The 14,893-nt window shown below is 43.9% G+C and overlaps 1 protein-coding gene across 6 annotated transcripts in view; it reads left to right on the top strand.

Moving 5' to 3' along the window:
• The window catches only part of SLC29A1 (solute carrier family 29 member 1 (Augustine blood group)), a 114,791-nt gene that overhangs the window by 83,261 nt on the left and 16,637 nt on the right, over positions 1–14,893 (top strand). For all 6 annotated transcript variants that reach the window (XM_067464306.1, XM_060754060.2, XM_060754058.2 and 3 more), the window contains 4 exons: positions 7,543–7,644; positions 9,272–9,353; positions 11,029–11,109; positions 12,224–12,375. In XM_067464306.1, coding sequence (XP_067320407.1) covers positions 7,619–7,644; positions 9,272–9,353; positions 11,029–11,109; positions 12,224–12,375 — 341 coding nt within the window. In that variant the 5' untranslated portion in view covers positions 7,543–7,618. The remainder of the gene's footprint in view (positions 1–7,542; positions 7,645–9,271; positions 9,354–11,028; positions 11,110–12,223; positions 12,376–14,893) is intronic.

The following is a 14,893-nucleotide window of genomic DNA, read 5'->3' as shown; positions in this document are numbered from 1 at the left end:
GGAGTTGCCCCAGCCTTGGTTCCAGCAACCCCTAAAAGAGCAGAAAATTTATACCGTATTGATCTTTCCACAGCCTCATGGCTCTCTAAGATGCCTAAGGCAAACTCTGTGGTGACCGATGCTCAACCAAAACCTATCCAAACAAACCAAGCATCTCCCTCTGACAAAGAAGGGAGAAAGCTAGATACTATGGCCAAAAAAATTTATTCCTCAGCATGCCTTTTCGCACGCATGGCCCATTATGGGGTTTACATGAGTGTTTACCAGACTTTACTCTGGAACAAGATATCCCCTTACCTAGAACTCTTACCACCAGCTGAGCAACCAATGGCTAAGGCTTACCAACAGGAAGCCCTTCTCTTAGCCAAACTGCAAAAAGACCTTGCAAGAAACACTGCTGATAATTCTGGAAAACTAATTGCAGGGTCAGTAGCCCTTCGTCGTCATGCATGGCTTAGAGCTGCTATCCTCTCTCAATCTCAACGTTCGCTCATTGAGAATCTCCCTATGGATGAGGCAGGTCTATTCAACCCTGAGACTGACTCACAGCTTAAACACTCTCACGAGATGAAACAAACAGTGTACAAATATGACCAACAACCGTACACTTACCAACGACAGCGCTGGGGCTCCTACTATTTTCGCCCCCACTTTTACAACAAACCTTACAACACCTCATTCTACAGAGGACGACAGCGACCATATGCGCCCACTGCAGCCACGAGACGCCCTCCACTTCCCTCAAGAGGTCAGTACCGTGGTACCAGACCCCCAAACAACAACAAAAGACGTTTTTAGTATACTCATCCCCCCTCCCTCAACCCAACACCTCACTTACCTCAATAGACTACACTCCTTCCTCCCACAGTGGCAATCCATAACCACAGACACTTGGGTCCTTGATATAATTGATAGAGGTTATGCAATTGAGTTTAATAACTACCCACCTGTTGGGAAAGTCATCACCACACAATCCTCCCAGACCATATGGGACGAGGTTCATTCCTTGCTCATTAAGGGAGCAATCTCCTCCATACCTCCACACACATCTAACACCTGCTTCTATTCTCGTTACTTTCTCATAGACAAAAAAGGTGGCGGACTACGGCCCATTTTGGACCTCCGCAAACTCAACACCTTTATCACCCCACGCAGATTTCGCATGGTCACTCTTCCCAACATCCTTCCCTTCATTCCCGAAGGGGCATGGTTAGCAACAATTGACCTACAGGATGCATACTTCCACATCTCAATTAGACACTCCCACCGAAGGTTTCTTACCTTCACGGTCCAAAATTACCATTTTTCGTTTAATTCTCTACCCTTTGGTTTGTCCACCGCCCCCAGGGTGTTTACAAAATGCATGGCGGTCATAGCCGCACACCTCCGCCAACAAGGCATAACAGTTTTTCCGTACCTGGATGACTGGATGTTGGCCTCGACTTCAAAGTCTCAATTATGCACAGATATTCATTACATCTTATCTCTTTTGCAGGATCTCGGCCTAGTGGTGAACCACGAAAAGTCTCATCTTCAACCAACTCAACGCATCCAATTCATAGGAGCCATCATAGACTCCACACTCCAAAGAGCCTTCCTCCCAGAGGACCGCTTTTTGAAACTCCAACAAGCTATTCTTTCACTCATCCAAACACAGCAGGCCTCAGCTTGGGCTATCCAATCTATACTTGGCCATATGGCATCTACCACCAGCGTAACCCCCTTTGCCCGGCTTCGGATGAGGCCGCTGCAGAACTGGTTCATCAGAACTTTCGACCCCCTCCGCGATCCACAGTCCCGGATCCTCTACCCCCCACACACGGTGCTACACTCCCTCACATGGTGGACAAGAGCACTCAATGTTCGCCTAGGCATGCCATTCATACAACCACATCCGTCCATGTCCCTGACAACGGACGCCTCCAACTCAGGCTGGGGAGCACATCTCAAGGGATTCAAAGTCAGCGGTCACTGGCTCCCTCAGGAGCGCCGTTTTCACATAAATGCACTGGAAATGATGGCGGTGGAGAAGGCCCTTCGAGCCTTCGCCCGTATCACCTCCAACCATATAGTCCAAATAGTAACAGACAATACCGCAGTCAAATATTACATCAACAAACAAGGGGGAACTCGTTCCCAAGTACTGACGTCAGTCTCAACTCGCATCTGGGAATGGTGCATTCAGAAAAACATCCTCCTCTCGGCCATCCACCTACCGGGCCAAGACAACACATTGGCAGATTCGCTAAGCAGAACATCAAAGAACAATCACGAATGGCATCTCCACAGGTCCCAATTTCAAGCCATCACACACAAATGGGGGATGCCCACAATAGATCTATTCGCATCCCCAATGAACACCCACTGCCCAACATACTGCGCAAGACTCCCCCCTCACGCATCCCCAGGTTGTCTCGGGGACGCATTCCTCTTCCGGTGGACAATGAACCTCATCTACATGTTTCCACCCCTCCCTCTCCTATCCCCAGTCATAGCCAAGATAATTCAGGACAAATCGGATTGCATCCTGATCGCCCCTTGGTGGCCACGCCAACACTGGTTTGCCACACTCCTCCAAATTTCCAACAGGGAATACTTCCATCTGGATCCCTTCCCAGACCTCCTCACGGTGGAGAACGGGCTCGTTCTCCACCCAGACCTCCCCTCCCTCCGCTTAACGGCATGGAGGATCCGATCACAATGAATCTATCAGAGGAGGTATCACGCATACTCCTCGCCGCTCATAAACCATCCACCACAAAGTCTTATGCTTATAAGTGGTCATTATTCACAACATTCACAAAGTCAGTTGGACACAACCCTTCTACAGCCCCCGTCTCCATAGTGTTGGACTTCCTAGTCCACCTTTCCAATAAAGGTTTTTCCCTCTCTTCAGTTAAGTGCTACCTAGCTGCTATATCATCCTTTAGAAGAAAATGTGGCTTGCCGTCCCTTTTTCAAGATCATTTGGTTCAATTGTTTTTGAAAGGATACAAGAATATCCACCCGCCTGTCGCCCCCCCTCCCCCACAATGGAGCCTAGAGCTGGTACTATCCCAGCTATCAAAGCCGCCCTTTGAGCCCATGGCCTCCAATGACATATCTCACCTCTCTTGGAAAACAGCATTCCTGGTGGCCATCACCTCGGCCAAAAGAGCCAGTGAACTCACGGCCCTCAGATCGGACCCACCGTACGTGAGGTTCCACGATGACAAGGTTGTCCTTCGTACCGATGTCACTTTCTTAACTAAAGTAGTCTCTCACTTCCACATGTCTCAAGACATCATATTACCAGCATTCTTCCCGAATCCATCGTCTCCACTAGAGGTGGCCCTCCATTCTTTGGATGTCAAGAGGGCCATTTCATTCTATTTGCATAGGACATCCCCTTATAGGAAATCCCCAAGGCTCTTTTTAAAATACAGGAAAGACATGATGGGGCACCCTGTCTCTTCCCAGGGTGTAGCCTCTTGGATCATTTCAACGATCAGACTAGCCTACCAATTGGCAGGAAAGCAGCCACCATCTCACGTGGTGGCCCACTCAACCAGATCACTCTCCACCTCCCAAGCCTTTTTGCGTGGAGTTCCACTTGATCAGATCTGTAGAGCGGCAACATGGTCCACACCGTCCACGTTTGCATCACACTACAAACTGGATGTGTTGGCCAAAAAAGATGCAGCCTTCGGCAGAGCTGTACTGTTTTCCTGTGTGGCATGACCCACCTCCAGGTCAGTAGCTTGCTATTCACCCATAGGTGTGCATTTCACGGAAGACACGAAGAAAAAATAAAGGTTGCTTACCTGTAACCGTATTTCTTCGAGTGTCTATCCGTGAAATTCACACAACCCGCCCATCCTCCCCTCTGTCATGCCTCCATTAAACTTCTATTTGGCGCTAGGGGAACTACCTCTGGGACGCCCGCGGGGGCTGATATACCGGGGGGGGGCGGAGAGTGGGCGGAGCCTATCTTTATTCTTTAAATAATCATTTAAAAATTCATTAAAAATTCTAGAAGTTCCAGATTGCTGCGCATGCGCACAGGAGAACCCATAGGTGTGAATTTCACGGATAGACACTCGAAGAAATACGGTTACAGGTAAGCAACCTTTATATCTGCCGCATACCAGTACGAAGGTGGAGGCATTACTTTTCATTCAACCCTCGTAGATGTCTCCAAAGTTATGTGGCTGGCATGATTGCATGGAGCACTGTTGCTTTCCCACCAAAGCGGTATCTATTGTCACATGTGTATGTTTTCGGACTGCTAGGTTGGCAGAAGCTGGAGCTAACAGTAGGAGATCACCCCGCTTCCTGGAATTGGTCAGCAAGTTCAGCAGCTCAGCGGTTTAACCTGCTGCGCCATCAGGGTCTCAATTAGCATATTGTTTTTCAATTATTATGGTCAAAATAGCTGCCAAGGGGATGCTAGAGGTGCATGAGCAGGGAGTAGATTGATTCTCACCCCATAGATTATAAGTGAATGTAGATGTCACAGTTAGGGTCATCTCCTTAACTGTGACATCTCCTTAGAGGAACTTGAAAATAATCTATTTTTCATCCAATAGTTTTGTGTTTCATTTACATATTATATGTATTGAACCTATTGTATAGTATACAAATTGTTTTACACCTCTTTGAGATCACAATGGCTTTGTGGCTAGTGTTTAACTAAGACTAGCCCTGTGTCCAGTCTTGTTAAGATAATTATGTGGATCAAAAAATCATGGGATTTGAAACGATCCACTGCTATGTAGAAGTAAACTCACTTTCGGAGAGAGAGTTTGCCACCTTCTGAGACAGTATATTTTACTGTTGAACAGCCCTTTCTGTAAGAAAACTTTCTTCTTAATGTTTATCTGAAATCTCTTTTACTGTCATTTGATTCCATTGTTTTGTGCTGTAGAAAACAAGCTAGTTTCCTTTGTTATATAAGATCCCCTCAGAAGAAGGCTAATTGATTTTTAAAGCTGCTGAGGGGGGAAATGACTTAATTATTTTCACAGAGGAGCAGTAGAGTAGTCTTTTAAAATGGGAACTATAGAACTGTGTCTACACACAGATTGTCTTTTAAGGCAGTGCAATGCATTGTGGGCAAATGGAAAATCAATTATGTCCTATCTTGCACAACGGTATAAAGGGTATAATCACTGGCACAGCTAGATTTCATGCTGGTCTAATGTTGGCACCTTGACAGGATGCCAAACAAAATATAAGCATGTTACAATGTGAACAAGGAAGCAGTTTGGTTTCTGTTATTTCATGTATGTAAAAAGGAAGTAGAATACAGATGATTATCAAGATCTCCTGCACCACACTTGTAAAAATATTATTCCTGCCTTAGATTTGGTGTCACCCCTCTATAATCAAATATTGTATGGTCTCTTGAGAAAGCTTTCTCAGATTCAAATACAATAAGACAGGTTAGAAGTTATCCAATATATTGAGTTCTCTTGAAGATTGGATAACATCAAAATGAATGGAGAAAGAAGCATATCTTTCTAGAATCAGAATTTAGAAGTAGAGTAGAGTCTCGCTTATCCAACATAAACGGGCCGGCAGAACATTGGATAAGCGAAAATGTTGGATAATTAGGAGGGATTAAGGAAAAGCCTATTACACATCAAATTACATTATGATTTTACAAATTAAGCACCAAAAATCATGTTTTACAACAAATCGACAGAAAAAGCAGTTCAATACACAGTAACGTTATGTAGTAATTCCTGTATTTATGAATTTAGCACTAAAACAGGGAAGGGTTCTTTCTTTCTCTCATCCTGGACATTATTCTGGGCAAGAGGCAGACTGCATTGGATAATACAGAACGTTGGATGAGAAAAGTTTGGATAAGCGAGAGTACTGTACATAAAATTGTGGACTTCTATCTTTTTGTTCTTCCCACCACCTCAGGGTTTCCTGTTGCCCAGGGACCTTGCCAAGTTAGGCTGTAATGTACATGAGCTTTGGCTTCCATGGAATTACAATTAATAATGACAGATACACTAAGCTTTCACCATACATATGGATCAGGCAGAAAAACTGCAAAACAAAGCCATGTAGTGGGACAATAAAGTTTATCATCTGCTTTTCTGTGTACTTCACAATTTCTACTGTAGCTCCTACCCTGTCAGATATTGGTTTCTCTTCATTTTCTTCACCGCATTCTACTTAATTAATTTTGCCCATGGTCCTTGGAACACAAATGGCATGCCTTTCTGGACAATTTTGGCTTGGGGCTTTTCCAGTCTTAGTTCTGCTTGGTCATGTCTCAGTTACTGTGTATGTTTAGAACTTCAGCCCTGTATTTTGCAGATTTTCCATTACTACTATTTAATGTTTTCATTACTAACCATTACTGTTGAGCTCACTGCTTATTGGGAAATGTGCGTGGGGAAAAGAAGCAAAGCACTGGGGGGGGGGGGGGGGGGGAATGCAGACTTTTCCAAAGTTTATAAGCAACCAATAATTGTCTGTAAGCAACCAATAGGAGCCACTGGTGACACAATGGGTTAAACCCTTGTGCAGGCAGGACTGCTGACAAAAAGGTCGGTGGATCAGATCTGGGGAGCAGGGTGAGCTCTTGTCTGTCAGCTCCAGATTCTCATGCGGGGACATAAGAGAAGCCTCCCACAGGATGGTAAAACGTCCTTGCAGATAGTTAGTTCTCTCACATCAGAAGCAACTTGCAGTTTCTCAAGTTGCTCCTGACACGAAAAAAATTGCCTGTTGCCATCAACTATGAAAGTACAGGAGGATTACTTCTATATAAAATTGTAAAAAAAGAAAGGACTCACAGCACATTCTGGCTAAGAACATTTTTCTAGTATACAGCAGCAAATCCATTAAAAAAAATAATGCTACCATTTACTACTTTGAGTATTTCCGAAGTGGTGAGCAAAAAAATAAAATATTCAAGCCCTTGCTTGTGATCATGGAGGATTTTGTTGCTGTTGTTGTTAGCTCCCTTTAAGTTAACTTTAATTTGTGGAGACCCTATCTCCAAGTCACCTTACCTTCAAAAGCCCTGCTCTATTCTTGCAAATCCAGAGCTGTTGTTTCTCTGATTATCCATTAATTGTTCTCCATTTTACCAAGCATTATTATCTCTTCTATTGAATCATCTAATGATATGGCAAAAACACAATAGCCTCAATTTAGGCATCTTGGTTTCTAGGGAGAGCTCAGGCCTGATTTGTTCTAAGACCCATTTATTTGTCCTATTAGCAGTCTGCGACATCCCCAGAACTCTTCTCCAGCACCATGTCTGAAATGAGTTGGCTGTCTTCCTATCAGATATAATGAAAGCTAGAAGCTGGGGGAAAAAACCAAAGGCATATTTGTGATCAGATTAGCAGTGTACATAATAGAAAGAATGCACATAGAATGTTTCTGTTACACTGATGTCTGAAATACACAGTTTGTTATATGTTTTTAGATGATTTTCCTGGATTTGTTCATAATCTCATTACTCTTTGCTGTTCTTGGACAATCAGGGTCCATATTAACTGGGTTTTTCTTTTCTTTTCTGTGATTCTCCAGGAGGCCGGCAGTGAAGTGCATCAGTGAAAATTCACAAGGAGTGATATAGTCTGACAGACTTGTGCAAGGTGTCATAATGACAGGAACTAGCCCTCCAGACAGGTATGCTTGGGATACAGAAGTACAGAAAGGGAGATGCGCCCTCTGGGCAGTTCTCAGGACATGCATTTTCCCTTTAACTATGTTTATTTAATACCACCAGATCCATGGGTAGCTTCTGGGACCCCTGCTAACCAAGCTTTAGAAGTAATGTGTTAAGTAACACAGTAACACTATGACTTGTAATGTGTTACTTTTGAAAATTAACATTGATATATTTATAATGTGTTGTTGATAACAATCCAGTCCTTGCACAGTGGATAATCTTTGTTATTCCTAAAATTCTGCTTTGGGGAGAAGTAGTGGCCTTTAAAAAAAAACCAACGTCACAAATTCCCACCATCTCCCTGGAATAATATTGTATATTGCAAAATTGTATTTAATGTAAACTGCTTTGAGTCTCCTTTGTGGAGAGAAAAAGTGGGATAGAAATAATAACAACAACAACAACAATCTGATACATATTGCACAGATGTGCCATTTCTCCTGCTCTTCAGTTTTCAAAAACTAACCTTTAATTTGTCGTCGAAGGCGTTCATGGCCGGAATCATTTATAAACTGTGAGTTTTCCGGGCTGTATGACCATGTTCCAGAAGCATTCTCTCCTGACATTTTGCCCACATCTATGGCAGGCATCCTCAACCTCTGAGGATGCTTGCCATAGATGTGGGTGAAATGTCAGGAGAGAATGCTTTTGGAACATGGCCATGAGGCCTGGAAAACTCACAGCAACCCAATAACCTTGATTTGATTCAATAATGTGTGCTTCTCACTGAGGCTAATAGTGCCTCAAGACTCCTAATTAAAGCACTAAGGAGCTTGTACAGAAGGCTCTCAGACAACCTTTGCACCCTTTTACATGCCTATTAACACTTCAAGGAGGCCTTACTGAGAAATTGTGCACATTCTATGTTTCTGGTTGTATCCTTATTTGTAACAAAAAAAACTATTAGGAAGTTAATTTTTGCCACCACAGTGGATGTTAGTTTCAACATTGTGAAAGTTCCAGTAGGACAGGGAAAGGCCACATCTTTTGTTTTTCTTGTTAGGAAGAATAATAATACCCAAATTAATAAACTACTAAAACACTTTCCATTAGTTGTTATTCGTGATTACAGGATTGAGAATAAATAATGCATTGAAATGGATCCATGCTACTAATTAGTTTATATTTAAGGCTATCACTGAGGAAATCATATAGGAACAATAGGGATTTTTTCTGATAATCTCCAGGAAGTGGACACTGTAAAGGTCATAAATATATGAGTGATTATTTCTGCTGGCTTTCCCTTTCATGCTGTCTTGTTTTTGACAGCACTACCAACACTGTTTTCTTCAAGAATCCTAATTAGGATCAGAAAGTAATCCCTGAGGCTTGGGATACCATGTGGATGGGATTGAGGTGCATTTTTGAACTAATATTAAGACCTTCAGAAGAACGGTTAATAAATGGGTTGCTGTGAGTTTTCCGGGCTGTATGACCATGTTCCAGAAGCATTTTCTCCTGATGTTTCTCCCACACCTCTAGCAGGCACCCTCAGAGTTTGCGAGGTTTATCAATGTCTTTAAAGTCTTTTACAAATTTTCCATTAAGAACACTATCTTACCAGTTGGACCATTTTTCTTTCAGGTACAAAGGTGTTTGGCTGATCTTTTTCATCCTTGGCCTTGGGACACTTCTGCCATGGAATTTTTTCATGAATGCTACACAGGTGTGTTCAGGAAAGGCGTTAGCAATTTGTGTTCTCGGGATGTAATATTTACCAGATGCCTTAGATTTTTTTTAGATGAGCAGTTCCTACGCTATATATCAAGAGATTGGAACCAAGGAGTGCTTTGAGAAAACTGTATTGCATCTTATATTTAGTGAAATGTGGAGACTGGGTACCACGTTGATTCTTTTCCTCTGTACTCAGATGGTCAGGGATATCATCCTGAGTGGAATGTAGAAGTGCACCAGGATAGCTTGGTTGCTATTTATTTATTTATCGTGTCAGGAGCAACCAGACATTTGTATTACATTTTTAACAAAACAAACAAACAGACAAAACACAAAGTTTACAAGCTTGGTAGTTGATTAAATGTCCTTTGACCAGTATCTGGCCACTTGGAGTGCCTCTGGTGTTGCCGCAAGAAGGTCCTCCATTGTGCACGTAGCAGGGCTCAGGTTGCATTGCAGCAGGTGGTCAATGGTATGCTCTTCTCCACACTCGCATGTCGTAGATTCCACTTTGTAGCCCCATTTCTTAAGAATGGCTCTGCATCTTGTGGTGCCAGAGCGCAGTCTGTTCAGCGCCTTCCAAGTCGCCCAGTTTTCTGGGGAGTCTCTCATTTGGTATCAGCCATTGATTGAGCCTGCCACTTTTGGACTCTCGCTTGCTGGGGTGTTCCAGCGAGTGTCTCTGTAGATCTTAGAAAACTGGTTGCTGCCTTCACTGTAGATTAAGTAGAAGGAGATCCAGAAGCATTGCTACAGCCCATAAAGTTTTGTTTTCAATGATTTAGGAAAGGAGAGAACAAATATCAGAAAGTTATCCTGCAGTTACAGGAAGGATGGTTGTTTTTTTAATGAGAGTAGTTGAAAGTGATGGTAAGGAGAAAACAGAAATGTTACTAAGTACAAAGACTGTTTTTAATTCTGGAAGAAAAATACTGTATCGGATGCTTTTAAGCTTACTTTGATTCAAGGCAAGACTAAATAAAGTTGTCTAGGTGAGTCATGGTCAAAACACAATAGTTTATTTAATTTCAATGGGCCTTAAGTAGTGCTTTGTGGTTTGTGCCAATTTATATCATGCATTGTGCCAGAGATGTGGCAAAATTACTTTGGGGATTGCCCCTTCCAGACTTCCTCCCAGTATTGGTCATGTTTTCTGGGGGAGAGGAATTTGGACATGGTAGGTTCAAAAGCAAATTTTTCGAGCATTTCCCTTGATGAATACAGCCTGCTTTCTATTGTTGAAAGACTGAAGAGGTTGGAGAAGTGTGATAGAAGGAGATTTTCAAGGATTTGAAGGAAGCCAGTGTGACTCCATGTCCAACTTCCTCCATTCATGCCAGAGGATCTAGAGATTTCTAGAGAGAAGGCCTCTCTAGGAATCTCTAGGCTCTCCAATGTAACTCTATAGTCAGCTTCCAGAGGAAGGTAACTACAGAATTGTGCTAGAAATTCCTAGAGAGATGTTCTCACAGGTTAAAAAAAAAAGCAATTGCTTTGTTTATAATTTTGTACTTTCAGGTGGGGATGGGGTACTGTGCATTTGATCCCAAGGAATGTTGAGGGTTGGCTAAACTTTAGTAATGGGAAGGCAAGACTTTTTAGCATAATGCTAACAGCTTTGGTTTTCTTCCTGTTGTCTCTCACATGTCTGTGTTCATTCCCTCTAGTACTTTACTGATCGCCTAAAGGAGGATGCTTCTGTCGACCGCCTTAACAACTTGAATACCACAGCATCCCCATTCGACAAGGTGAGTTCAGGGGAAATATGAGCAGCTTCCATGTTGGAGTTATGTTTGATAGTGGTATCAAGATAAAAGATGGGTTTGGATCATAGGTTCTTAACCCCTATACCAAGGGACAGCAATATATGGCAAATGAGACGGAAGACATTTGACTTCATCTTTGATGGACATTCTATGCCAGGAATGGGCAAACTTTGGCCCTCCAGGAGTTGTGGGAGTTGAAGTCCAAAACACCTGGAGGGCCAAAGTTTGCCCATGCCTGTCCTATACCATGCCTGATGGAATAGGTAGGCCCAATGCAGCATTAGTCCTCTTTCCTTCGCCATTAGCATCATTTTGAGAAGAAGAAAAAGATAACATGCAGTAGGATTTCTGAATGCTGATTTCATTATGGCTGAGATGTGGAGAAGTCCAGGTGAACTATTCCTCCCAGTACCATTTCTGAGCTTTCAGTGATTCAGATGATAGAACAGAATGCCAGAAGCCTAACCTACAGTCTTGGGAAGGATAGCTTGATCATTTTTAGGAGCAATAGATTGGTAAATCAATCAAAAAAGAAATTATGATAGTGAGTACGTGACTGAGGGAGTGAAATAGGTGGAAGCATTTCAGAAAGGAAGACCAAAGGGTAACTCGAAAACTAGCAAGAATAGTGCAAGAAACCCTGACAATATAAGAATGACTGAAAATTTATCTGTTATATCTGAACTGTATGATTCCATGCAAGACCTGGGGAAAGGCACCTTACATTTGTCCATGTCCAAAGAACATTAGTCCTGGGTTGTTGTAGGTTTTTGGGGCTATATGGCCATGTTATAGAAGCATTCTCTCCTGACGTTTCGCCTACATCTGTAGCAGACATCCTCAGAGGTTGTGACCTCACAACCTCTGAGGATGCCTGCCATAGTTGCAGGCGAAACATCAGGAGAGAATGCTTCTAGAACATGGCCGTATAGTCTGAAAAACCTGCAACAACCCATTGATTCCAGACATAGAAGCCTTCGACAACATTAGTCCTTTTAGTCTCAGTGGGATTTGCATGACCAATTTTCTTTGACTACACCGATTTGCTATAGCATAATGGATCTGGGTAATTTACCCACTTTCTAAATACTTTCAGGCTTCCCACCTCAGCCACAGCAAGGCAAATGCCACTGAGAAGACGGTAGACCCTCCCTCACACTTGGTTGGCATATTCAACAACATGATGACGCTCTGTGCCATGTTACCTCTACTCATCTTCACCTGCCTCAACTCCTTCATCCACCACAGGTGAGACTGTAAAAAACTTTCTCAGAAGGGGAGTTCTACACTTCTCTTCTTCCTGTTCTACCTCAATTGCTTCTCAAGCTGAGTGATTTCCAGAAGGGTGAAAACTGTGAGATCAGGCAGCATTGATCTTCCTGATAGAAAACTGATTTGGCAGCAGGACTGTCAGAAATATTAAATATTAACTAGGTATTTTTGATTACAAAAGTGTGATTATAAAAGTGTGAGTTCGTAGGCCGAAGCCTGCTAGAGTTAGTGGGCCAAAGCTAGTGTTATCCTGAGGAGTCTGAGGTAAACCTTAGTGGGAGAAAGGTCTCAGTCTGTGAGGTAGGCCTCACAGTGTAACAGTGTAGGGTAGGCCTTAGTCTATGAGAAGATAAGAGTATGAGGAAGGCCTGGTATGAGAAGCTTCAGTGAAAGAAGCCCCAGGTTAAAAACCTCATGTATAAAGCTACTATGTGAAGCTCCTGTGTAATTTCGGTGTGAGAGGAGGCTCTGTGAGAGTGATGCTGTTTATTTGCATAAGAAAGAAACCCAGCGTGGAAACAGTGAAGGAAATATAAAGAACTTTATTTGTGTTATAGAAACCTTGTTCTTGTAAATAGTATAATCATATTATTTTACTACAAAGGAACGCTTCCTATGGAAGAGGTAACATTGGTCTGTGTGTTTTTGTTCTTTTTATCACTTTGGTGGCGCTGGGTCATGCTGCTGCTAATAAGTTACTCTGCTGTGCATTTATGAGGAGGGTCTTTTGTTAATAAGCCCACTCTCCCAACAAGGGCTTCAATTTTGAATCACAGAAGTTGTTTTATATCAGTTTTTCATAAAGAGAAACTGAAATAGGAGTGAAATGTTCAGTAGTTGTAACAAGACAACTCGGTGGCTCGCTGTGAAGCATTTGCTCGATCCTTCGCGGATAAAATTGAGCGGATTCGGTCAGGTTTTGGCGTCATGTTAACGGCAGTCTCTGGGGATGTAACAAGAGCATCTGCTTGTCCAGTTTTGTTGGATTCTTTTCAATTGGTTCAGCTTGAGGATGTGGACAGGATCCTTGGAGAGGTGCGACCCACCACATGCATCCTAGACCCCTGCCCATCCTGGCTGATTAAGGAAGCCAGAGGGGGATTGGCAGAGTGGGTGAAGGTGATGGTTAATGCCTCCTTACAGGAAGGAAAATTTCCAGCGAGCTTAAAACAAGCTATTATAAAACCGCTGTTGAAGAAACCATCACTGGATCCCACTCAATTCGACAACTATCGGCCAGTCTCCAATCTTCCCTATTTGGGCAAAGTCATGGAACGTGTGGTGGCAACACAACTCCAGGGGTTTCTGGTAGACACTGATTATCTAGATCCGGCACAGTCTGGCTTTAGGCCGGGACATGGAACTGAGACAGCCTTGGTCGCCTTGGTAGATGATCTGCGCAGGGAGCTTGACAGGGGGAGTGTGTCCCTGTTAGTTCTGCTGGACCTCTCAGCGGCCTTCGATACCGTCGATCACGGTATCCTTCTGGGGCGCCTCATGGACATGGGGCTCGGGGGCACTGCCTTGCAGTGGCTCCGATCCTTCCTTGAGGGACGGACCCAGAAGGTGTTACTGGGTGACACCTGTTCAGCTCCGCGACCGTTGTTGTGTGGAGTCCCACAGGGTTCAATTCTGTCCCCGATGTTATTTAACATCTACATGAAGCTGCTGGGGGAGATCATCCGGAGTTTCGGAATGAGATGTTATCTTTACGCAGATGATGTCCAAATCTGTCACTCCTTTCCACCTGTCACCAAGGAGGCTGTCCAGCCCTTGAACCGGTGCTTGGCCGCTGTATCGGACTGGATGAGAGCTAACAAATTGAAATTGAATGCAGACAAGACAGAGGTCCTACTGGTCAGTCGTAAGGCCGAACAGGGTATAGGGTTACAGCCTGCGTTAGACGGGGTTACACTCCCCCTGAAGACGCAGGTTCGCAGCTTGGGAGTGATCCTGGACTCATCGCTGAGCCTGGAACCCCAGGTCTCGGCGGTGGCTGGGAGAGCTTTTGCACAATTAAAACTTGTGCGCCAGCTGCGCCCGTATCTTGGGAAGTCAGATCTGGCCACGGTGGTCCACGCTCTTGTTACATCCCGGTTGGATTACTGCAACGCACTCTACGTGGGGTTGCCTTTGAAGACTGCTCGGAAACTTCAACTAGTCCAGCGAGAAGCAGCCAGATTACTCACCGGAGCGGCGTACAGGGAGCATACCACCCCTCTGTTACGCCAGCTCCACTGGCTGCCGATCCAATTCCGAGCACAATTCAAAGTGCTGGTTTTGACCTACAAAACCCTATACGGTTCCGTCCCAGTGTATTTGTCCGAACGGATCTCCCTCTACATCCCATCTCGAAATTTAAAATCATCTGGGGAGGCCCTGCTCTCGACCCCGCCACTATCACAAGTGAGGTTGGCGGGGACGAGGAGCAGGGCCTTCTCAGTGGTGGCCCCTCACCTGTGGAACTCACTCCCCGGGGAGATTAGAACAGCGA

This window comes from Anolis sagrei, chromosome 1 (assembly GCF_037176765.1).
Source record: "Anolis sagrei isolate rAnoSag1 chromosome 1, rAnoSag1.mat, whole genome shotgun sequence".
Taxonomy (NCBI): Eukaryota; Metazoa; Chordata; class Lepidosauria; order Squamata; family Dactyloidae; genus Anolis; species Anolis sagrei.
This window is presented reverse-complemented; position numbering and strand designations above follow the sequence as displayed.